Source organism: Indicator indicator, chromosome 5, assembly GCF_027791375.1.
Source record: "Indicator indicator isolate 239-I01 chromosome 5, UM_Iind_1.1, whole genome shotgun sequence".
Lineage (NCBI taxonomy): Eukaryota > Metazoa > Chordata > Aves > Piciformes > Indicatoridae > Indicator > Indicator indicator.
Window position 1 is genome coordinate 10,854,821 of NC_072014.1, and position 25,215 is coordinate 10,880,035.

Genomic DNA, 25,215 nt, shown 5'->3' on the forward strand with positions numbered 1-25,215 from the left:
GCCTCTCTTCTGCAGGGTGAACTGGGAGAGATGGGTCTGGATGGCATTGATGGAGAAGAGGTCAGTAACTTTAATTGCCTTCTCTTTATGACAAGCTGCTTCAGTCAAGCATCTAAGAAGCACCTTAAAAGTGGCAAATATTCTAAAATATATTTCTTTTTTAGGGAGACAAGGGCTTGCCTGGCTCCTCTGGAGAGAAGGGATATACTGGCAGAAGGGTAGGCTATTGTCACATTTAAAACGGGGCTGAATGATAGTGAAATGGTGAATTTGAGCCAAAGGAGGGTGGAAAACCACCAAGCTTCTCTAGGGGCTGAGAGCCCAGGCAGCAATGTAATGCAGCAGAGATGCTTTTGGCAGGCAAGGGCTCCTCTCCCTAACTTTCTGTCTTTTCCCACAGGGTGATAAAGGAGCTAAAGGTGAACGAGGAGAACGAGGTGACCGTGGGCTCCGTGGAGATCCGGTAAATATTGTTAAGGCATCTTCTTGACTTTCCACCTGCTTTCCACCAGTCTGGGGATCATCAGCAAGAATGCACTCAGGCTCATTAAATTATTATTAAATGTCACTTGATAGCAGCTGGTCCAGCAACAGAGCAAGCACTCAGAGATGACATATGGGCAACATGCCTCATGACACCATCTTGTCGATCACTCTTTCATTATATTAAAATTCCCTTTCCTTCTCTTCACTATTATTATTTCTCGGTTGAAAAGCTACGTCTGTCTGAAAACACCAACAATGCTTCATCTAATTTAGTTAAAAAAAGAAAAGAAAAGAAGAAAAGAAAATAAATATTGGTTCTGAGCTACAATGGAGCAGCTTAGTATGTCAGACGTCCATGTCCCACTGACACAGATGTTTCTCATTGCTCTGTTGCTTTCAGGGAGATTCAGGAGTTGATAATACTCAGCGGGGATCCAGAGGCCAAAAGGGTGAAATTGGACCGATGGTAAGGTTTCTATCTTGTCTTTTGTTGGTTTGGATTTTTTCGTTTTCTTTTTACAATAAGATGGGACAGAGAAAGTAAGAAAAAAAAAAAGATGTTTCCAAAAAAATGCAAGTTTCCTAAGCTCATTGTGCCTTGTCAGATTTTTTTCAGTATAAAATGCTGTTGGATGGGAACCAAAACTTTCTCTGGGAAGACGTCAGTTTAGACAATGTTTTGTGTATAAAGTGATTTTCTTCTTATTATTTACAATGTCTCTTGGGATATTGTCACTGAAAACAACTTTGTGCTTTCAAATCAACTTCGTATGTGCTTGTGGGTCATATCCAAAAGCAGAGGACTGTTAAGATGATACCAAATCTGAATGTCCTTGTTCACCTGAAGCCTTTGGAAAAAAACAACCCATATGCTCCTTGGAAAAATTCAAACCCCGTTTGTTTTTACATCAAGACAGGATAAAAATGTGTTTTATAATATCAGGAGGCATTTCCCAAAGAAAGGGAATGTCAGCTTGTGCTAGCTCAGGAATTTGATAGAAAGTCTCCATGAGTTGCTAGAAGGATTTCCACCCATGCAGGAATATTGAGTAACTCGTGTGAAAGTGCAAAAGGACATTTTCTTTTTTTTTTTTTGAGAAATGAATCTCTTTTCCCAGTGCCTGCTCCTCTCAGGGCTCTCACTTCAGTTTTGCTTTTCCCTTAGGGAGAGACAGGACCAGAGGGGCTGGAAGGCCAAGGCGGTGGAGTTGGGAGGAAGGTGAGCTGCCAGACCTGCAGTCAGCAGGGTCTGAACTTAGACTGACAATAGCTGTTTGCCTTTCCTGCCTTCCCATGTATTTTGCTTCACACGTGTCAGGAGTTCAACGCAAAAACAAAAATCTCAAGGAACAAAAGGAAAGTGCCTGGTGATTTGCTGGCTTGCTGTACAGACTTTAAAAGTCTAATTCTGAATCTGTTCCCATGCAAGTAACCTAATGGAGCTACACCTGGTTTATGCTGGCATGAGCCAATAATGTGCCCTTGTGGTGTGAAATGTGGACAGCAGGTTGCGGGGGGGGGGGGGGTGTGGTTCTCCTCCCCCTCTAGTCTGCCCCAATGAGGCCACATCTGGAGTATTGTGTCTGGTTCTGGGCTCCCCAGTTCAAGAGAGAAAGGGGACTACTGAAGAGAGTCTGCTGGAGGGCTACAAAGTTGATAGGAGGACTGGAGCCTCTCTCTTATGAAGAAAGGCTGAGAGATCAGGGACCTTTCAGCCTGGAAAAGAGAAGACTAAGAGGGGATCTTAGGAATGTTAACCAATATCTAAAGGGCAGGTGCTGAGAGGATGGGAACAGACTCTTTTCAATGATGCCCAGCAACAAGACAAACAGGAAACAGGTACAAACTGGAACCGGGGAATTTCTACCTCAGCATGAGGAAGATCTTCTTTGAGGGTGACAGAACACTGGAGCAGGCTGGTCAGAGAGGCTGTGAAGTCTCCTTCTTGGGAGAGATTCCAAACCTGCCTGGACATTGCAATCCTGTGAAACCTGCTCTGGGTGACCCTGCTTTAGCAGGGATGTTAAACTAGGTGATCTCTTGATGTCCCTCCCAACTCTTATCATTCAGTGATTCTATGACATGCATGGACATTTGGCTGCTGATTTTTAAAAGGCAGATACCAAACTGGAGCTGACATAGCTGGGATGTCTGGGGATATGTTCCTGGCTACTCTGCTGCCACCAGTCCCTTAGGGCACGTGGCCCAGGGCATGTGGCATTCTCATGCAAGTATAAGGGGGCAACTCACATATGTGGTGGAAGGCTGGGGGATACCAAAATTAAATTTAAGAGTGCTGCTGTTGTAGATTTCTCTCTCCCTCTCTCCTAAGTACTTTAAAATCTTCAAGTGTAATTTTGGACTAAGAGACAGTGATACACGTACCTAAAAGGAAGAGAGATAAAAAAATATCTAAGACAATTCTTTGATCCTTTAGATACTTACATGGATCTAAAAGCAAGATATTTGTGTAAGGTACTGTTTCCTCCTTTGCAGGGTATGACAGGAAGGAGGGGGCCAATTGGAGTCAAGGTAAGTGTTGATGAGGGACAACACCCAGGGCTCCTGGCAGTCCACTGGTCAGGCAGCCACAACACCTAGAGGGATGTGCCAGGAGAATAGACATTAAGACTTTACTTCTTCCTGTCTGCCTTCTCTGTCCTTCAAATATCTCTTCTCGTCCTCAGGCTCATCTTCCCGTATATTTCTTCCTGGACCTGGTGCAAAATCAACTGTCTGCATGCCTGGGGCTGCCTGTTCTTTGCAGAAATTCCTGTTCAGATATTTCAACTCCACATGCTGCTGGAACAGCTTAACAGGGATAAAGCATAAAGGAGATGGACACCTGTAGATTGGAGGAGGCAAATCCCTCCACCGGTTCTGTGCTTTCTCTCTGCTATAACCATGTTCTACAAAACAACTCTTCTTTCCTGCTCTTTATGCAGCTGTAAATGCCCTGAGATCTCTTTTCCTTCTCCATGGGGTTGTCCATGTCCCCACAACGCTAACCTGCATTGTCCTATTTTACACTTCAAGGGTACCAAGGGCGCACTTGGTCAGCCAGGGCCGGCTGGAGAACAAGGCATGAGAGGGCCGCAGGTCAGTGAGCTTTCAGCAAAGCAAATGTGTTATGTCATGATGCTACTGTGTTATTTCACCACAGCCATTTCCTTAAAGAGTCCCAGCAGTGAGGACTGTTGGGATTTGGGGATTTTGGGGTGCACTGTGTCCTGCCATGGGAGATCAAGCCTGCCATTGCATTCGCACCACTCAAGGTGTGATGTGTGTGAAAATCATCTCTTGGGCACTGCAGCGTTTGCTTTCCCCTGCAGTCTGGTGTAGCACTGGTGTGTTTGTGCCCATGAGTTTTGACAGTCTCTCTTTTCTCCCCACACAGGGTCCACCTGGCCAGCTTGGCACACCAGGCATAAGAGGAGAGCAGGGTGTTCCTGGACCAAGGGTAAACCCTTCTGCTGTTTCTCGGCTGTTGACCCATTGACACTCAGTGAGAACATCTTGCTGAGCTAATAAGATGTAGCTGATGAATCTTTTAATTCCTCCCATTTCACTCTTTCATAAAACACTCTTCCATGTGTGATTCTCCTCTCAACTTATGCTAAAGATTTCTTCATCAAAAGGTACAGAAGAGAAGGAGTTAAAACCAATCACAGAGGGCTCAGGACTTCAATGTTTGGCTCACTTTTGCAATTTTAATTAAAGAACATCCCTCAGTGACTGGCAGGGTGTCCTCCATGCTGTTCCAACCTCTGAAGACAGAGCTTCTCACATGTTTGCTGGGCCCCCCATGTGTTTTTTTCTCCCTCCTCCTGCTGCATACCCCAGCAAGACTTATGGCTATGTGTGCAGAGGCATCCTGCAATTCCCTGTCCTGAGCAGGACTTTGCCCCTTCTGCTTACACTTTTCCCAGAGGAAAAACGTTAAGTTGCTACTGACACTTGCATTGAATTGAACTTCAGCTCTTCCTGTCCGTGAATTAACATTCTGAATCTCCCAAGGTGCTTTGATTTATATGGTCACTGAATCCCCTAGTTTCTGGCACCCGCTTTTCTCTACATGTTGCCAAAAAGCCTCTCACTGTTTTTGTTCCAGGCTGGTGGTGGACCACCAGGAACTCCAGGGGAGCGGGGCAGGATCGGTCCCCTGGGACGGAAGGTATGTCTTCACAAGCATTGGGCATCAGCAGCTTAAAGCAACAAGGAAAAGCTTCTGGACAAGAATGAGCTTTAAAAAAATACTTGGGATGGACCTTTTGGAATGAAATTATCTCATTTTCACTGACTGGCACAGTGTGGAGTAGAACAACATCCGTGCTCTGGATGTTCCATTAGACTCCAGTTTCATTGAACAGGGAGGCAAAAGTAATTTACTGAGAAACCCAAGTAATTTTCCAGGGCTGATTCTCAGCTGATGCCCATATGGGAAGGTGGTTGTGTTGGATCTCTCCAGACTCATCAAAAGATTTTCTCTCTCTAGATTCTGTGGCTGCACCACTGACCATTTACACCATCAAAATCTCCAGAGCTCTCTGGGAGTTTTGTTTTTGCAGTGTCTATAAAACACAAACACCAGCCTGTGGTGGGAGGTGGGTGGTCTCATACTCCCCATTGCTCAGCTTTCCTGAAATCACTCAAGGTCCCACTACAAAGCAAGAACTTTGTAGCCCTGCTGGCCAGGTAGGTCCAGCCATGACTTTCTGCTGCAAGGACTGCTGCAGACTGGTCTATGTAGAGAAGCCAATGCTGATGGGAAAGGCTTGGGCTTGCCCAGAGTTTCAGCACATACTTTAACAGATGCTCCTGTTTTCAGGGTGAGCCTGGAAACCCTGGACCCAAAGGGCCAAATGGGCAGCAGGGTCCACGAGGAGAGTTGGTAAGTGTAGCCATGCACTCAGACTTTTAAGGATGTTGGGCTGGACTTTCTCCTGCAGCAAAAGGGCCACAGCCCTTCATAGCTCCCTTTTGGACTTTCCATCCTGCAAGTACAATAAGAGAGAGACAATTCAGCATTCTGTCTGTGAAAAGGATGTATCACGTTATCACAGTATATCAGAGGTTGGAAGGGACCTCAAGAAATCATCAGGTCCAACCCCCCTGCCTGTAGGGACTAAGCAAGTGCTGTCATGATGTCAGGTTCTCATTACTCTGTATAATGAGGAGCTAGCTGAGGCAAAAAATGGTTTGTGCAAAGCAAAGGAGGACAAGTTTGGCTCAGACAGCATTGTAAGTGCATCTCTAGCACTGACAGACCTCGTAACTCGCTCCCATTGCTGACTTCCACTTGGATTTTACACATCATGTGTGTATGTTGGGCACCACCTTTTTGTGATTTTTTTTTTCCCTTGCAATGATTTAATCTATAGAATGAGGTCTCAAAGGCCTGTGCATCAGTGGGTTCTGTTTCTGTGTGATTTAAGCTATTCACAAATGTCTGTGTATAAACGCCTTTGCCTTTGCAATTTTAGGGTGATGATGGACGAGATGGAATTGGTGGCCCAGGTCCTAAGGGCAGAAAGGTAGGTGTGTGCCCAGCATATCCATCTACCAACATGACTTACCAAGAACAAGACATTAGCCAAGGTTTCCAGTGCAGACAGACAAGTGCAGAAGCTTGGTGAAGTCAGATAGATGTAGGGACAAAAATGTGCAGCCTGCTGAGAAAATCAGACAAGAGTCTTCAGAACTTTCCCCTCTGCTTTTGTCTTGGGTTTGCCTATGTAAATCAACTTGTACAAGGAGGAAACGTGATGGGTTTGTACCTTTTAGCTAGACAGTCCCATGAATGTCTCTGGGACTTTGAAAATAATGTGCCGGCATCTCTGACAGCTACTCTGCAGTTGAAATTAGCCTTAGAAGAGCAATCAGACCTCAAAAAGAGTGGCTTTTTGCTTTTAGTTAATTGTATGAGTTAAAAAATGGCAACATGAGGTACTGGAGCAGGTCCAGAGAAGAGCAACTAAGCTGGTAAAGGACCTAGAGAACAAGTGTTATGAGGAGTGCCTGACAGAACTGGGGGTGTTTAGTCTAAGAAAAGGAGGCTGAGGGAAGACCTCTTTGCTTTCTACAACTACATGAAGGGAGGTTATCATGAGGTGGGTGTTGGTGTCTCCTTGCAAGTAGCTAATGATAGGACAAGAGAGGACGGCCTTAAGCTGTACCAGGGGATGTTTAGGCTGGACATTAGGGATTAAAAAAATCACTGAAAGGGCTGTCAGACACTGGAACAGGCTGCCCAGAGAAGTGACTGAGTTGCCATCCCTTGATGTGCTTAAAAGCCACGTAGATGTGATGCCTGGGGAGATGGCTTAGTGATGGGCTCTCTAGAGTAGGATTAATGATTGGGACTCAATGATCTCAAAGGTCTTTTCCAGCCTAAATGATTTGATGATTCTAAGAATTTGCAGTTTTCCTTTCTCTTTGCCCTGCATTATTTAATTCCTTCAGTTGTTAAAAATCTGCCTGGAGAACTGGGTTAATTTTCTGAAACATACTTAAATAAACCTTTGTGTTGTTTCAGGGAGAACGTGGCTTCCTAGGCTACCCAGGGCCCAAGGTATGGTGAGGCCATGAGCTATGCAATCATTTCCCAAGCAATGTAGCTGTTACCTACGGTCCTGTGCAGATTTAAAGTTACCCTTTGTGGTTTTCCTCAACCAGGGTGGACCTGGTGACCGTGGTGGTGCTGGAGGCCCTGGACCTAAAGGAAACAGAGGCCGCAGAGTAAGTTAGACCATGACACAATTTGTCTGAGGGTGTGAAAGATGTAAACATCTTTTCCTCTGAGGATTGATCCATATGCCTGGAAGCTCTCCTGGAGATGTTCATAGAGAGGACTTCTCTGCTCTCTCTCTAGGGAAATGCAGGAGAACCTGGGATACCTGGTCAGAAAGGAGAGGTTGGATACCCTGGACCATCTGTAAGTATTCACTGCATTGCTGATGGGGCCTCTGGTTTCCCCCCAGTGAGACTCCTGATTGCTTCTCTGAGAAAAGTGGTAGTCCTTATTGGTGCCTGGGGTGGAAATAGATGCCCATCATCACCACCTGCTGATTGCAAGTCGGGAAAATTTTTCTTTCTTTGTCTAGGGTGTGTCTCTATAAATTCCTAACTAGCTGTTTATCCTTGATAAATATTTACCCATCCTCATTGTGCAATGCAAAGCAGAAGGAAATAGCCAAGAGACAGGCACTAGGATTTCCCCATGGCAATAGGTTGTTTAAAGTTCCTTCTAGGAATTTCTTGGCTCTTTATTTTTTATCACCCCATACAGGATATGGTCCATGACCAAATGTGACTGGCACAGAGCACTCTAGAGAGGCAAAGGTGACTTGGTTTCCTTTGCACATGAACCTAGAGCATCGTAAATGTCCCTTTTGGGTTTGGCCTCAGCTGGGTTTACTCCTCACATGGGAAAACGTCTTTCCATGTTTCTGGAAACACAACTGAAAACAGATACATTTTCCCTTGGCTTCTGCATGACCCATGATCGGATAATTACTCCACTGGGGTTCGTGGGGCATCCTGAGAACACACATTGTGCTCAATTTTTCTTTATTGTTTAAACAGGGACTTAAAGGTGAAAAAGGAGAATCCAGAGATGTAAGTGTGGCATCATTTCTCTCTTTGGTTTTGAAGTGCCCTTTTGTTGCCTGTGTCACTAACCTTTTCCCCTTTCTCCCTCTCTTTTGATTTCTTTTTCCAAAGCAATGTGCTCTTGTGCGGAACATCAAAGACAAATGCCGTGAGTACATCAGTGCCTTGCTAATTTCCTGTCTCTACCCTTATATGTCCATCATGTTACATGAAGGGCACTGACCAACTGCTTTTTTTTTTCCCCTCCGTCTTTTCCACAGCTTGCTGCTATGGTAAGTCACCTTCAATCCTTTAAACCCCAGTGTGACTGTGTGCCAGAATTGTTGCTTTCCCCACATAAGTGATATGAATGATTTACCCCTGCTGAGGACGTGGTCCTCACACCCTGACAACTATTTGGGGCACTGCTTGTTCCCACTGCATGTTTCTGGCAGGTCCCAAGGAGTGTCCTGTCTTCCCAACCGAGCTGGCCTTCGCTATCGACACCTCCTCAGGCGTTGTGAGGGAGGTTTTCAACAGGATGAAGCAGACTGTGCTCAGGGTGGTCAACAACTTAACCATAGCTGAAAGCAACTGTCCTCGGGGTGCCCGAGTGGCTCTGGTCACCTACAACAATGAAGTCACCACAGAGATCCGCTTTTCTGACTCCAGGAAGAAATCAAGCCTCCTTCAGCAAATCCAAAACTTCCAGGCCACCCTGACGACCAAGCCACGCAGCCTGGAGACTGCTATGTCCTTTGTGGCCAGGAACACTTTCAAGCGTGCCCGCAGTGGCTTCCTCATGAGGAAGGTGGCTGTCTTTTTCAGCAATGGGGACACCAGGGCCTCCCCGCAGCTCAACGATGCTGTGCTGAAGCTTTACGACGCTGGAGTCATGCCCGTGTTCCTCACCAGCAGGCAGGACCAGGTTCTCAGCAGAGCTCTGGAGGTTGGAGTCATTCACCCTTTCTTTCATTTTCTGATTGTGACCTCAGTCTGGTTTGCTGGGAAGATTGATGGTGTTTGTTTCTGCAGGCAGTGGTTGGTTTCCACAGGCCTTTCAAGCGTTGCTGGCCAAACTCATCCAGCACGTCTATTAGGAGAGAAGTCCAAATCACAGTGCTTGTTGTGAAAAACTAGTGAGGTTAGGATGAGTCATTTGTTTCCCAGACCATGGCTGCCGGGTGCCAAATGTGGTGTGAAACAGAAGAAAAGGCAATCCCCCATAGCAGGAAAGGTCTGACAGGAAGGCAAAGGGTGGGAGTGGAGAAGCATGGTAACTTTGTTGGCAGAGGGAGAGTGAATGCACAGAGATTTAACAAAAGAAAAAAGCCCCAGATGGGCATGCTGAGCACTGGTTCAGGTGCTTTACCTTTTTCCTGGAGCTGATGTCTGTAAAGTAGTCACAGTAACTGACATCAGTGGCATTAGGCTCCTTCACATGGGGTCCACGAAAAAGCAGTGTGCTGAGCAGAGAATCTCTTAGAGTTGTGGATTGCTTTTCCCTACTTCGAGTTGAAAATAACAAAAGGCAGCATTTCTAACACCATGTTTTTCTGTTTGCATCTAACCAGATCAACAACACAGCAGTTGGCCATGCATTTATTCTTCCAACCAGCAGCAGTCAGCTGAACGATACTATCCAGAGGCTCTTGACTTGTCACATTTGTCTGGGTAAAGCATCCAATTTCTCCTCTAGGCAGTGCCAAATCCTTCTGGTTGTGCAGCAGTTAGTTGTCAGTGGTGCAGAAGGGAAGCCCAGTTGGGAGTCAGCCCTTTTGCTGCTGAAGACAAGGGATTCATATTCTTAGGTTGTGTAGAAAACGTTGGCCCTGCAAATGAGGCTCAGCTGGGCGTTCTCCGCTTTGTAAAGAGAAGCTCCTTTTTTGGCTGCTTTCCACTTTTACAGCCCAAATACCAATAACTAAATGCTCTGAAATATGGCCTTCTGCCATATATGACAGAGCACTTCAGGGATCCCTTTGGGCAAAGGAGTGTGTAGAAATGCTAAATGCGTAACTAATTGTGTTCTGGAATGAAATTACTTTGGTTTCAAGTAATGCACCAGTAAGGTGCCTAGGTTGATAGCATTTCATACCATACATGAGACTTTTACAGTGACAAGGGAGGGTCATCTTCAGTTCCTCTATGTGAAACCTATTGTATTTCTTCTCTAGATGTTTGTGATCCTGATCCTGGCTGTGGTTTTGGTAGTCAAAGACCTGTATTCAGAGACAGAAGAGCAGCTCCAACCGATGTAGACACTGACATAGCCTTTATCATGGATAGCTCAGAATCTACCACCCCTCTGCAGTTCAATGAGATGAAAAAGTACATTTCCCACCTTGTCAGTAACCTGGAAATCAGCCCTGAGCCAAAACTATCTCAGCACCACGCAAGAGTGGCAGTTCTTCAACAAGCTCCTTATGAATACATAACCAACTCAAGCTTCCCGCCAGTGAAAATTGAGTTGTCACTAACTGATTATGGATCCAAAGAGAAGATTAGTAACTACCTTCACAACCAAATGTCCCAGCTCCACGGCACAAGGGCTATAGGAAGTGCAATTGAACACACGATGGCTCATGTTTTTGAAAGCGCACCAAATCCTCGGGATCTAAAAGTCATAGTTCTGATGGTGACTGGAAAAGTGAATAAACAAGAACTTGAGCACCTGCAGGAGGTTGTTATTGATGCAAAATGCAAAGGGTACTTCTTTGTTGTCTTGAGCATTGGCAGCAAGGTGAATGCCAAGAACATCTATAGCCTAGCTAGTGAGCCAAATGATGTCTTCTTCAAATTGATCTCTAAACCAGAAGAACTTCACGAAGAGCCCTTACTACGTTTTGGGAGGCTGCTGCCATCTTTTATCAGAAGTAAGTATAACACCCTGCAGCCACAGTAGTATGGAAGGGGCAACATGTGAACTCAGAGGTGTTAATCAGCCATGTTTTGTCTACTTGCCTGTTGGCTGGGTGGTCTCTAGCCTGACCACCTCTTTGGGTGGTGGGGCCCACTGCAGTTAGTCTGTTTTTGTATATTCTATCCTGTTTGGTCTGTTTGTTGCTGCTCATAGGTCTACCTAGCTGAATATGTCTGAGTTTTGTTCACTTTGTCCTTTCCAGCCCAACTCATGAAGTTTGTTGGTAGGCCAAGTAGTTTGCACTTCTGTCTGGTCTGACTTGGTCTCCATGAGCTCACCTGTGGGATCTGACCTAATCATAGAATAGGTTGGAAGGAACCTCTAGAGGCCGTCTAATCCAACAGCTCTGCAACCTGACCTCAAATGTTTCCAGAGACTGGGCTTCTACCACCTCTCTGGGCAACCATTTTTAGTGTCTCATCATCCAATTGTAAAGAATTTTTCCCTTCTATCTAGAGTAATCCTGCCCTGCCCATCTGTCACATCTATAACATATTCCTTAGGATCTAGTCCTGCTGGGGCTCTTGACCTTTTGCAGGCCAAGCAATCCCTGAACACCCAGCAAATCTTTCTTCCCAGCTTCAGCATAAACATCACATCTAGCAGGCATTTGGATGACTCACACTGAGGCCTGGAGTGGCTGTACATAAATTTAAGGATGATGAACAGGATTCTTTTCTCAGGCACTAATAATGCTGCTGCGTTTGGGATTGTGACACAGAAATTGGCACAACAGCTTAGCCAAAGCCCTCAGTCTGGATCTCCAGCTAGAGTCAGCTGACAGAGATTTTAACCAGACTGGGCCAGTAAGCACAAGAAATGGACCCTTTCTAGGAAAGATAGTTTTATCCAAAAAGTCTTCAATGTCAGTCTACTGAGCTAATAAACCACTGGTTCAGGAATGTCTGACACTAAATATGATGTAAACATGAGCACATCTTTCCCTGGAAGTAAATGTTTAGATTTTCTCAGTTTGCTTTTTCCATTCACCACTTACACGGTTCCTGAAAGCTTCTAACTCTTGAAAAAAATATTAACTGTGTGGTTGTGAGTGCCTTATTATAAGCAAGCTGTTTACATGGGACAGACTAAGATACACAGCTCTCTGCTATCTTGTAGTTACTACTCTCATCTTTGTAATTTGCAATAATAAATCTCTCAGCCCAGGATGGTGCACAATGAACATCAAAGATATTCCCTGACTTTAATAAGAGCAAGCAAGAAGAAAAGAGTGAGTTTGTTTGCTTGCTTGTTTTTTAAATCAAAGAGAAAAGAGGCTTATTTGAAATAAAAAAGAAGTGTATGTAATGTGCTGTTGGTAGGTACCCACTACTCTCAACACCAATGTTTAATGAGAAGCATAGAATCATTTTGGTTGGAAATGGCCTTTAAGATCATCAAGTTTAGGCATTCCCTAACTCTACCAAGTCTGGTGTTCAGCCATGTCCCTTAGAACCACATCTCTATGTCTTTTAAACACCTCCAGGGATGCTGATTCAACCACCTCCCTAGGGAGCCTATTCCAGTGTCTGAAAACCCTTTCGCTGAAGAAGTGAAAAAGTTTCTTCTGATATCCAGCCTAAACCTCCCCTGGTGCAACTTGAGGCTATTTCCTCTCATCTTAATGTCATGTTTAATGTCAACTTTGTTCCCTCTCTAGGCAAATTTGCTTTCCAACTCTCTCCAGAGATAAGGAAACAGTGTGAGTTGCTCCAGAGTGATCAGCAAGCAAAAAGCCAGAACTCCAGGCACACTGAGCACAAAGCAGTGTAAGTAGTGGTTTGTCTGCCAGAGAATGAGCTTTGCTAATAGCCTGTCTGGGGAAGAGACCTTCACACTTCCTAGTCTCTATTTGGAAAAAGAAAGAAGCAGCAACTTCAACACTAACAATCAGGATTATCAGCATTTCACTAGTTCCTTTAGTGCCCTGTCAAAAGAGCCAAGTCCACAAGACAAGTACACATACAATTTTTGATTTGGGTAACATTTCATATTGTACATATTTCATATATGTACAATATATATATATGTATAATATTTCATATTATAGATATTTCATATATGTCTAAAGGCTATGAAGGAGGCTACTGTTGTTATGCAGGTCAATAATTCCAGCAATTACTATTAATTTGGGATCTTCCATTTAACTGTTTTCAAAGTCTGGGCTGCCCAAAAGTCTCTGGATACTCAGGATCCATCATAGGTGGCTTATGTCACCAAGCCTTACTCATCACTGACATAGAACTCTCCTGGCTTTAAAAGATCAAGCCCCTTGAAATCAGGCAGACTGAACTTCTGTCCAGTAAATTCACTCTTCTGTCTCTGAAGCTGGTGTATAGACAGACGTGAACCCCAAGTTATAGGCAGTGCTCTGCAGCACTTTTCACTGCTTGGATATGGGTGTATTTAAAGCTGACAGACTGCTGACCTCAGGGAGGTCAGTTCTCAGGGGAGGGTTCTTGCCAATGGTTTGTATGCCAACTCCTCTCTATTTTCAGAATTCTGTTTATATAGGGGGGAGGAAAACCCATTTCAGCTGCTATTGCTTTGACAGGTACGTGGCATCTAATGGAACAATAAGCCAGACCCTCAGTGCCAGTACAACCATCAGTGAAAGCATCAAGCCTGTTGTAAGCACCAACACGCATGCCAGAACCACCACTGCCAGCACCAAGCCTGTTGCAAGCACCACTGCTCGTGTCAGAACCACCACTGCCAGTACCACAGCTCAGACCAGAGGCACTGACCAGACCACAGCCAGCACCATGATCCAGGTGAACACCACTGCACAGAGCTCAGCAAGTACTGGTGCCCATGCCAAGGCCACCACTGCACAGAGCTCAGCAAGTAGTGGTGCCCACGCCAAGGCCACCACTGCACAGAGCTCAGCAAGTACTGGTGCCCACACCAAGGCCACCACTGCACAGAGCTCAGCAAGTACTGGTGCCCATGCCAAAGATGCCACTGCACAGAGCGCAGCAAGTACTGGTGCCCACACCAAAGATGCCACTGCACAGAGCGCCGCAAGTACTGGTGCCCACGCCAAGGCCACCACTGCACAGAGCTCAGCAAGTACTGGTGCCCACACCAAAGATGCCACTGCACAGAGCTCAGCAAGTACTGGTGCCCACACCAAAGCTACCACAGCAGGCGGCAGGAGAAGACAAAGCGGTATGTGAAAGGGTCTCCCATTGCACGCGATGCCTCTCACTTATCTGTACCGCGGTGTGCTATGGCTTTTCTTCCTCTCTGAGAGGGTTACTCCCATGGGAAATGTCACTAAGAGGCCAAATTTGGTGCAAAACTGGAAATGGGCTCTGGGGGGGTTAAGATTTTGTGTTACCTGTGTTGAGAATTTTGTGCAAAACCAGGTGGGGAGCAGGCTGCCTCTAGGCAAAACACAAGCAGGACATCTGAACATCATAATAATCCATCACCTGGTGCCTAGCTCAGCAGGGCAGTGACAGGGCACATTTCTTTCCAGTGTGGCCCATTTGCTATTTGTGTGTCCCTTGTGGCATTTACCCCTTGGCTAAGTTTTAGCTAGTTCTGGTGATTCACCCAGTGGCATTGTTTGAATTTGCCACCAGCTAATGTAAATTGTCTCCTCAGTTAGCTCATCACCCCATCAGTGTGGAGATCTGTTTGGGAATGCCAAAGCTCTTTCATGTGAGCACAGCTGATGTGAAATTTCCCCATATGTTTGTATAAGGGGGTAGAGGCAGCTCTGGACTAGCTGAATGAGTAACAAAGAATGTGTGTCAAAGCACAGGGATGCTTAACTAGGCAGTTTGAGTAATTAAAAAAAATAAATCAGCTTTTGCAAAGTTAATGCTTTCATGACCTTGCAGGAAGCAAACAATTCTGAGTGTTTCTTGCTCCACTGTCGCTTCCAAGAAGCATTTATAAAGGCCTCATCCAGTCCTCTGCCATAGCAGGAAAACATTTCTCTAACAGCTTCTTTGACCTTTGTCTAAGGTAATGTTTGATCTTAAGCAGATTTTGCTTGAAGATCTTCACCAGTTCATAGAATCATAGAATTGCCTGGTTAGGAAAAAACTTTAAGATCGTTGAGTCCCTGACCATAACCTAACACGCTCCTGTACTGTTAGTGTCATTAAGCATCTCATCCAAATATATTTTAAATACCTCCAGGGATGGTGACTCCATCACTTCCCTGGGCAGCCTGTTCCAGTGCCTGATGACCTTTTCAGTGAAGATGTTTTTCCTAGTACCCAATCTAAACATCCCCTGGTGCAACTTAAGTCTATTTCCTCTCATGCTGTCTTTTGTTATCTCAGAGAAAAGGCTGACCTCCACCTTGTTACAGCCTCATTTCAGGTAGTTGTAGAGAGCAATGTCAGCCTCCTCTTCTCCAGGCTGAACAACCCCAGCTTCCTCAGCCACTCCTTATAGGAGTTGTGTTCAAGACCCCTCAAGTTCAATGAATCCATTGCACCCTAGAGAAGGACTCGACTGGATACATTTACAGTTGTGCTGGGCATGAGTTTCAAGGCTGTGTGAATCTCATAAAACAATTACTTTGATTTGTTATGTTACTGCAGATTATTTAAAAAAAAATAAATAAACCACTTGGTAAATTTTCTAGGCTATGAAAACACAATAAAACAAAATGAAAACCTCCCTGGAGTGTGCTGGGTTGGACATCTGATGTAGCAAAGCTACAACCTGGTTTGCACATGCCACAGCTGGCTGCAGATGAATTTCTTTATGGTGGACTGGGAAGAAGATCCTGTAGCACTGACACAATCTTTCCTTGAGATCTTTGCCTTTTCAAGTGGTTTCTTAGTGTTTCTTCTGATTTTTGCCTTGCAGCAAAGGCCCACGAGATCCAGATCACAGATGTCACCGAGAACAGTGCCCGGCTGCGCTGGGCCAGCCCCGAGGCCCAGAGCTCCTACACTTTTGATATCACCGTCACCTTAGCACATGACCACTCTCTTGTGCAGAAGCAAAACCTGACTGGCACTGAGCACATCATCCAAGGACTCAGAAGTGGGCAGAAATACCTCGTTGTCATCATTGGCTACCAGAAATCCCAACCCAGGGTAACCTACACAGGGACGTTCAGCACAAGTAAGTGTTTCTTGAGGAAAACACAAACCCACCTGCTTTTTCATAAAGTGGACACCAAAAAAAAAAAAAAAAAGGATAGGGAATCAGTTGGTAGCAATGATCCCAGACCTGACAACACTGATTTGTGTGGCTGCGTGTGTAGCAACATCCAGACCAGCAGCAGGACCTGGTTATGAAACGCTGCAAAAGTATTTCTTTGGCAAATGCAAGCTGACAGTTCGCTGGTGTTAAATGGACACAGACTATAGGAGAATTAAAGGCAGTCCCAGAGTGGGGTTTGTCTTGCTGTGTGTGCAGGAGTCTTTGCACAACAGGGCTTGGTGGAGTCCAGCTGGTATTGCTGTAATTAATAATAAAAGTTAAACTGGGTTAACAGAATGAATTCAGTCCAGCCTGATCACAAAATTAGCAAGAGAAGCTTCTTCTCCAATCTCCATTTCCACAGTCACTTCTCTGTTTCCAAAAAAAAAAAAAAAACCAACAACCCTAAACTCAGAAAGAAGAGATTAAACAGAGGGTTAACTCCTCTGGACATCCAAGTTCCATGTACACAGATCACATGGAAACCTCAACGAAACCTTTGGCATGGCCAAAAGTTGCTATTTAAGACATAGCCAAATTTTGGGTTTTATATTTTGGCTTAGAGGACACTTGGCTTGGTGGTGTGGAGAAGCTTGTGCTGGTCCTGCCAGTGCTGCATCTGTCTTCTTCTGGCACTTCAGAGCAAACTTCAGTGCCCACAGAGAGCTCTCTCTTGGCTCTTGGGTTTGGATCAGGTCTGAAGTCTCTTACCTTTGTGAGCAATAAAATTTGCCCACAAAAATGTTGAGAAAAGACATTAATATGTAGAAGTAACTTTTGCATGGATGGAGTTGCAGCTCTTGAAGATCAAGGAAGCTGCATTTCCCATACAGTAAATCTCAAATGGGAACAAACTGGGTAGACAACGGTGATGTCATCTACTCCTACAAGCTCTGCCCTGCACACTGGGTAGGACTCTCCCCCTTACCCACACCCCATACCCTTAACCAGAAAAAAGCAAATACAACCCTTCTGGTGGCTGCAGAGGGTAACCCCCTCCTGCCTTCCAACCCCATGGGAAATTATCCATGGGTTGTGCTGGGATGATGCAGCAGTCATGCAGGGCATGATACAATATGGACCATGTTCTCCTTCCCATCACAAGAGATTTCTTCCCCCAGTGACAATCCTCAATAACATAGTTCCTAGGGGGATGTGAAGTGACAATAGAAGGAATGTGCTCGAAGAAAGGCATGCAGAGCATGGTCAGTCCCTCAGGCCTACAGGGGAAGGAGAGAAGCTCCCCTTTTACAAGAAGTGACAGGGAAAAGACACGAAGGGTAATGACTACAAGTTACTCCTGGGGAGATTTTAATTGGACACAAAAAGAAAATTTTTCACAGTGAGAATATTAACCTCCTCAGGGAATTGGTGGAGTCTCCAACCATGGACACTTTTCAGATTCAGCTGAACAAGTTAGGCATCTGTAATGCCTTTTATTTGAAGGAAGGGTGTCCGGCCTTTGCAGGGACAGTGAGACATGGCTGAGGTCCGCAGACTGGGCTGTTGTGTCTAGACTGTGCTTTTCCTAAGAAAGGTTGGACCAGATGATCCTTGAGGTCCCCCTTCCAACCTGGTATTCTGTGATTCCCATGGTCTGTGATGGACTATTTGCTCCCTGGAGGAAGCCATTTGTTTTTTGCCATATCTAAGTCCAGAGGAGCTAAACTGAACTGGCTACGGAGAGCCCATGTCCAGCTCCTCCAGATCCCCTGCCCAATCACATGCTGTGGATGTGCAAGGTCCATCCAAAGCTCTGGGTGTGTAGGGTCCTGAGGATGCTTCTTTGCAGTCACCCCCGGGCATGAGCCAGACTGTACAGCAGAGCTGCCAGCTGGAAAGAGCAAGGCTAATCCATACTGGTGCAGCTGGGTGGTTGTGGGTTGCTCACCCTGTTAGCTGCCTCCAGGAAATGCTTCTGAAATGTATGTGCTATACCAGAACAGACTGCTGTGACCTCTGTGCATCCTCTTAGCTGGAGCTGGGGCCAATGAGGTTGTTCATGACCATGCCAAGGACACTGCTGCATATTCCTTCCCTCTGGCTGAGCATTTCTTCTTTCCCCCCAGAGACCCCAGCACAGCCCAAAGCGTCCCTGGCCAACATGATGCTCAACGCTGAGCCACTGGAAGGGCCTGAGGGTGGTGAGTATGCGTGATGGTGAGAGTGCTGGGCATGGGGTCCTCTGCCAGGACACCCACCAAGAGCCTGGCAGTTTGCCTTTGCCCACTCCTACTCCAGTTCTTTCTCAGAGCCTTTCTAGGACTGAAGGATCTGAGAGTCCTTTGTTTTGCAGAGCCAACAGATCATGATTTTGATGACATCCTTGGCCATGAGAGTCTGAGTCCTGTATTGGGATCTCTGCCCCATGCTGGATACAGAGTTCTCTGAAGTTGTTGTGGTCTTCATGGAGGACTCAAACTGGGTCCTGTTTCCATTAGAAGCATAGGAGATGAGCCAGGGCCCAAAAGCTTGCCACTCTCCGTGTCCCAAGGCCTCCCTGGCAGATGTGGACATAGAACATCACCTGATGATTGTTCACTCATTCTCCCCCCACTTCGGGGAAAGAATAGGCCTTAGCTCCTTGTTTTAACATGCAGCTCTCAACAAGGACTTGGCCAACAGCCAGAGATTGCAGGGAAGTTAGTGTCAAACATTTACATAAATTTGGCCAATGTTTCACCCATCTGCCCATCTCCTGTTTCTCTGCCACCAGTGGTGTATGTAGTAAGCCACTAAAGGAGCAAACTGTCAGCTCCTGCTCTGTTGTTAATCCTGTTAACCTCTGTTAATAATAACCCATAATCACTGTAGCTGTTAATATGTCATCTCATTGCTTTTGTTGACATCAACCTCATTACATCAGTGCTGTTACACTCAGTTGTATCATAAGTGCCACATTTCAACACTTCATTCAAGGTTCTGGAAGGGCTCGCAACCTTCCTAAGATGGCATAGCCCTGTCACAGGCATCAGCTATGGATCTGGCATCCAAAACTCACTGCTCAATCATAATTTTCATACATTTCTTTAAGCATTTTGCTTGCACTGGGGCTCATTTCATTCCTGGGGTGTTTTGAGAGCATGGGGAGATGCTGCTACTCAGTGTGTTCAGCCAGCAAGAGTTGCAAAGCTGCTGCTGGGGTCTGGCTGCCGGCATCGAAAGGAATGAGCGTGGAACTCGTGTGGCTGGTGTACCAACAGGGCTTGCTGCAGCAGGGGGGCTGAGGGCTTGTGCTGGGCATCTCCTTTTCACTGCTGCATGTCCCACCATTCCACCTGTTCCTCTTCATTTCATCCCTCTCCTGGCACTGACATCTCCTCTGAAGCCTTCATCTGGTTTGTCCCCACTGGGTGACCCGAATCCTCATGGTTTTATTTAACCCCTTGTGTGGCAGCCCTTTGGAAGCAAGACATGCAGGCTTATGTAGGTCCATCTGAAAGAAAATCGATGTGCTGTTTGCTCACTCTGCTCTTCAACACAAACCTCAATTTCAGCTCCTCTTGTTGACCCACTTGTGGTAAACATCTCTGCCCGAGGATTTATGGCAACCAACAACACAGGGAAGCATTTCCCAAGGATGCTAATCTGGAGTTTTTCAAAAGGCTAAAGACCTTTAAGAGGGCAGGGAATTTGGGCTGGGTTGTTTAGCTGAGTTTTCTCTAGTTCTTTGTGTGATGGGAGAGACCCATGCCTAAATTTTCTGATGGACCTCAGAGGAAGCCCCAAATTCTGCCCTCCTTATAGAGGCAAAGCAGCTGCCAGCACAGATGGCTTGCCTTTGCTAAATAAAACCTCTGAGATTTGGACTTCAATTATCATTTCTGGGCAGGAAAGGAACATACGTTTAAATCTTCATCAAGCCTTAACAGTCTACCAGGTGCAGCTTAAACAAACACACTTAAGGATTAAGAGACACTGCCAAGACAAATAGCTTTGAAAATAAGTGGAGGGAATTGTGTGAGGGCCCAGTGCTGCATGCACCAGTGGAGAGAAAGGTACAGAAGTGTGCACCTTGGTCCAGGGATTAGGGGCTTGGATTTGTGACAAAATCAGGAGTGAGGAGAGGCAAGCTGGAAGCTGGGGAAGATTTGTGTTCAGTAAGAGAAAGGAGGTGACAAGGAAATGCCACCAGTCCTGTACCAAGCTTTTTTTTTTCTTTTTAACCTCTTTGCTTTTTTGGCTTTTAACCCTTTCAGAGTCGCTTAACCTTTGCACTTTTTGAATGCAGATTGGCCAGACCCTTGCTTGCTGGACTTTGACATGGGCATGCAGTGCAAGGACTATCAGATTGTGTGGTTCTTTGACTACAAAAACAAGATCTGCAGCCAGGGTTGGTATGGTGGCTGTGGTGGTAATGCCAATAGATTTGAGGCCGAAGCTGAGTGCATTAGCAAATGCTTAAAACCACGTAAGTACTGCCTGGGGATTGATCCTTTTGTATTCTAACATATTGTCAAATAGTGTTTGTATCAGAGAGAAAACAGTGTTTAAAACCCAGGCTCATGCACTTGGTTTTTCCCTCCAGCAGCAGCTGAGAAAGCCATGCAGCAGCCATCCCTTGAGAAAAGATTATTGTCAGGTAAGACCCAAAAAATCACAAATGGAAGCAAGTCCATTATTGCACCTTGACCATTTCATAGTGTGTGTTCAAGCTTGTTCAATGCAAGATCACCAGTAGCATAGACTTGATTTTCATCTGCTCCTTGACATGACCATGCCCTACTGTCTGCTTTGCATGAGCAGCTCACCATGCTGGCACGTGTTGTGTTTGCAGGGCTTGAGTGTAAACCACAGCTATATGGAAAAATCATGAGAAGCATGTGGTCCCTGAACCAAAGCGGGGCATGGTCCCGAAGCAATTCATACTGTTGCTGCTTGACAAACTGATGCCACCATTCGGAGGTGTGACTTTGCTGTCATGCAAAGAGTTGCAAACAATTTGCTGCCTGTACTTGATGGAAAATTACTCCACGGGGCTTGGGTCTTGTGTGCAAATGTGTTTTCATGTGAAAAGATAAAATTCAAAGTTGAGGGAGGAAAATGGCAATGACCTCCTCTCCTCAAGGAGTTTCTGAGACGAAGGGGTTGTGTTTGCAAACCTCTACAAAACCTAGGAAGAAAGTAGAGAGCTGTGTTTGTTCAGCAAGGGGTTAGGATGAGAAGCCCAGTGAAGCTTTGCTGCCCCTTCCAGTGGTGTTTCAGGGCCCTTTGCAGATATGAGATAGAAACAGAGGAGTACAGCAAGCTCTGGTACCTAATCCTTGTAGGGGCATGACAGGGTTTGAAAAGGCAAATCAAGGACCCCAGTTAAGGACCCCTCCCACCCATTTGATTTTCTTAGATGCATTTTATGCTCCTTAAATCAGACTATCACTGGCAGTGTTGCATCCTGAGTCCAACTCTGAGTGTCCCTGCAGAAACATGCAGGCAAGTGAGGAGGAGGCTACCACCAGCCATGGAGATACCTGAGGTGGTAGCTGCTTGTGAAAGGATATTGCAAGGTGCTTCTGGGCTGAAAAGGGGTATCATGCACAAAGATCCATTGGTTGCAGTTTGAGGACTTTTCAGCCAGAGGAAGCAGCACATGGCTGGTGCAGAAACTTGTAGCTTCATTCTAGAGCAGAATTTAATGCTCACAGAGAAGAATTTGGTCCTCACAGAGCAGGGAAGCCTTTCCAACATGGGGCGTGTGTTTCTGCTAGACCTGTCCCAAAGCCCAGCCCCTTCTGACCATTGTCACATGCCTTGATGATGTTTCCAGCTACTGTTGTTCTGGCTAAAATGATATTTCATTAACTTGGCACAATTCTGCCCTGGGCAGACAGTCAAAAAAATCAAGCGAGGGGCCCTGGAGGGACGCTCACGTCTCTGCCTGCCTCTCTCTCTTATACCAGGCATCTCCTTGTGCATCTAATGCTTCTGAAAGGCTGCTCCCACTGTCAAAGGGGGTGAAGGGGGTAGAAACTGGGCTGCCTGCATCCTGTGCCACAGAATGAAATTTTATGACACCTTCCATCAGCTGGTGGTTGGATTCCTTAAAGGGTGTGTGAGGTTGGAGGCAGAGTCAGTTCTTGTATTCACACTTGCTGGCTTTCTCCCACAGAAGAAGAGGGGAAAACACAGTTAAAATGAGGGAGCAGAAAGGGTCTAATTGTTTGGCAGCATCTACCCAGAAACATACCTGTGTCTGTGATACCAGTCTGGGCATTTCCATGTCTATCCTAGGAGCATCCCAGCCTTGATGCAGCATTCCTGGGCCCTGGGCAGCTGCCAGCACTAGCTGCAATTTCCTTTAAAATAAACCCTCTGCTGGGCCTTTCTTATTGCTTAGGGTCTGTTGCCAGACCTACTTTCTAGTCAGGATTTCAGGGATAATCTTCTGTGCTCTTCATCCCATGAAAACTTTAGCAGGGTTCAGCATGCATTTGCTTTCATCAGTCCTCAAAGAACCTTGCTGGCAAATGTATCTTTTTGTATATTCACCCTATACCTACATAATCTTTCCTATATTTATTCATGGGTATGTTTGGGCTCTCTTTCTGGGAGGACAGAGACATGGTAAGATCTATCAGCCTCCTGCAACTAGTGGCCATCTGCTTTTTTTTTACTGCTCAGGACAGGCAGAACCATAGCAAAGTGAATATAAAATTATTTTTTTTAACAACATTGAGCTCTCAATCTCACAGAATCCTTCACTTGAGTGGTCTGAGGATCAGAGAAAGTTCAGGAACCTTCACTGTTAGCAAAGAGCTATCTTGGGGGGCCCTGTGTGATTACAAGGGGACTGCAGAAGGCTTGGGGCTGTTAACCAACATTTCAGACAAATCCTTTATGCAGCTTCATTTCTGGCACCCAGTTTACAAAAGGCATGATTTGAAGACAAGATTATGAGAGGATAACTTCCAGACCTGAATTTCCCTAGCAGTCATTGCTGTTATGTTCCCTATATATTAATTTATCTTTGCATTTGGAAAAAACCCACCATAAGACTTCTTTTCCCCCTGAATTAAATATAATAAATATTAAATATATCAATACATAAAATAAGTAAATATTGCAAATGCCCCTCCAATAAGAGGAACCCCACACTTTGCCTATGACTCTCCCTCACCCCCATTCATTTTTCAGTGCTGGCCCTTTTATTGATTTACTTATTTGACTCATGCCTGAGGCTAGACACCAGCACCTTGAAGCTGTACCACTGACTAAGTGGCAGCTATGAGCAGGATACGAGATTTTGGGGATCTGCCTGACTCAGGTCTATGGTAACAAAGCTTTTCCAGGACAAACTGTGCTGGCTGATGGTTATGCTGTGCTGAGCAGAGGTGACACAAGCTGCTTCTGCATCCCTGTGTGCAAAAGATGCCTGGTATATGACTTGATGGAAAATTAGTGGCTCAGATCAGATTTTTTTACTTTAGTTTTTATAATTCATTTGGCTATTTCATTTTAACACATCCAAGTACTTTGTTATTTTGTTCCTTGCTCACCGAGCGAGGGATGCAAAATGCCACAGGGGACTGTGTGGTTGGTTCAGGAGCATTTCCACACAGAAGATTTCACTTTTTAAGGGAAGCCAGTACTTTTATTGGGAAAGTGGTGGTGCCAATACCTTTTCCCTTGCAGCCCAGCTCATTCTCTCCCAGTTCTGAGACCTGCCAACTCATTTCCTGCAAATCCAGGGGATTTGCAGAAAACCACTGCCATGCAGTGCTACTCCTTCATCTCAGTATCACTCCCTGAATGCATGACAGCTGAGGGCTTGTGACTTCCACAGAAAGACCTTTGCTTTGCAATCTAAGAGATGGGATTTAGTCACAGGAAATATGCAAAGTCTCTGCTGTGGTTGCCCTTTGTCAGCTAGCATGCCATCTTTGCTTGCAAGTATTTCTCTGTCATGCAAATACATCCAGTGATGCTGTTTCATCTAGAGGTGCCACTGCTGACACTTCTTGTTCCTGCTTTTATCTGTAGTCACGGACACCTGCCAGCTGCAAAAAGATGAGGGGACCTGCAGGGATTTTGTGCTGAAATGGTACTACGACCCCAAGACCAAGAGCTGTGCCCGGTTCTGGTATGGCGGCTGTGGAGGCAACGAGAACAGATTCAACACGCAGAAAGAATGTGAAAAAGTTTGCGTCTCTGGTAAGCAGCGTGTGCCTGGCTGAGCTGAGACCAGTCAGGTCCCTGCCATTTAAAGTCTGATGCATGGCTCTAGTGAGCTTGGTTGCAGTGCTCTGGCCTCCATAGCAAGTCCTGGCAATGAACTCAATTTCATAGAATCATAGAATTGTTTTTGATTGGAAAAGACCTCTAAGATCATTGAGTCCAACTGTTTACTTAAGACTGGCATGACCATCAAACCCTGTCTCAAAGTGCCATGGCCACACATTTCTTTAACACCTGCAGGGACAGTGACTCCACCATCTCCCTGGGCAACCTATTCCAGGATGTGACTACTCCTTCAGTAAAGAAATTTTCCCTATTATCCAATCTAAACCTCCCCTGGCACCATTTGAGGCCATTTCCTCTCATTCTATCACTTGATACTATGGAGAAGAAGAGCCTGACCCCCACCTCACTACAACCTCCTCTCAGGTAGTTGTAGAGAGCAACTACCTCTCTTTCAATATGCTGGACAGCTTCCCATGGATGGAAACAACCTCATTTAATTTTCTCTTTCTCCATCAAATGTTTACAGGTAACATCACCCCTGGCATGGTGGCAACAATAGGAACATAGAGCCAGCGACTTGTCAACACATACCTCTCAGACAGCCAGGAGCATCTGCCGTTGCCACCTTACCCCTATAGAAGCTAAGGGTATAGACTACCTTGCACTGTTCTATTTCATGCTTTTAACTCCCAAGCAAACCTTGAAGAAAGTGTTTTGCTGCATGACCTATCAATATGGTGCTAAACTGTTTGTGGACTGAGTGCTACGTGTGTCCGGATTATATCGTATAGCTTCAACATTACCAAATATTTACCTATGTGCAGATTCTTATTGTCTCTCAACACATCTCTAAATTACCC

At 45.6% G+C, this 25,215-nt stretch overlaps 1 protein-coding gene across 1 annotated transcript in view; it reads left to right on the forward strand.

The window, feature by feature from the left end:
• Positions 1 to 24,967, forward strand: part of COL6A3 (collagen type VI alpha 3 chain) — a 56,297-nt gene extending 31,330 nt beyond the window's left edge. Inside the window, exons 19-47 of the mRNA XM_054380876.1 lie at positions 16 to 60; positions 165 to 218; positions 401 to 463; positions 887 to 952; positions 1,652 to 1,705; positions 2,983 to 3,018; positions 3,523 to 3,585; positions 3,884 to 3,946; positions 4,598 to 4,660; positions 5,315 to 5,377; positions 5,970 to 6,020; positions 7,022 to 7,057; positions 7,162 to 7,224; positions 7,358 to 7,420; positions 8,071 to 8,103; positions 8,209 to 8,245; positions 8,358 to 8,369; positions 8,532 to 9,025; positions 9,651 to 9,750; positions 10,254 to 10,952; positions 12,660 to 12,768; positions 13,554 to 13,852; positions 14,138 to 14,170; positions 15,836 to 16,096; positions 18,247 to 18,321; positions 20,409 to 20,588; positions 20,706 to 20,759; positions 24,155 to 24,325; positions 24,882 to 24,967. Of these exons, the coding sequence (XP_054236851.1) occupies positions 16 to 60; positions 165 to 218; positions 401 to 463; positions 887 to 952; positions 1,652 to 1,705; positions 2,983 to 3,018; positions 3,523 to 3,585; positions 3,884 to 3,946; positions 4,598 to 4,660; positions 5,315 to 5,377; positions 5,970 to 6,020; positions 7,022 to 7,057; positions 7,162 to 7,224; positions 7,358 to 7,420; positions 8,071 to 8,103; positions 8,209 to 8,245; positions 8,358 to 8,369; positions 8,532 to 9,025; positions 9,651 to 9,750; positions 10,254 to 10,952; positions 12,660 to 12,768; positions 13,554 to 13,852; positions 14,138 to 14,170; positions 15,836 to 16,096; positions 18,247 to 18,321; positions 20,409 to 20,588; positions 20,706 to 20,759; positions 24,155 to 24,325; positions 24,882 to 24,922 (3,381 nt within the window). The 3' untranslated portion in view covers positions 24,923 to 24,967. The remainder of the gene's footprint in view (positions 1 to 15; positions 61 to 164; positions 219 to 400; positions 464 to 886; positions 953 to 1,651; positions 1,706 to 2,982; positions 3,019 to 3,522; positions 3,586 to 3,883; positions 3,947 to 4,597; positions 4,661 to 5,314; positions 5,378 to 5,969; positions 6,021 to 7,021; positions 7,058 to 7,161; positions 7,225 to 7,357; positions 7,421 to 8,070; positions 8,104 to 8,208; positions 8,246 to 8,357; positions 8,370 to 8,531; positions 9,026 to 9,650; positions 9,751 to 10,253; positions 10,953 to 12,659; positions 12,769 to 13,553; positions 13,853 to 14,137; positions 14,171 to 15,835; positions 16,097 to 18,246; positions 18,322 to 20,408; positions 20,589 to 20,705; positions 20,760 to 24,154; positions 24,326 to 24,881) is intronic.
• The last annotated feature ends 248 nt before the right edge of the window (positions 24,968 to 25,215 follow it).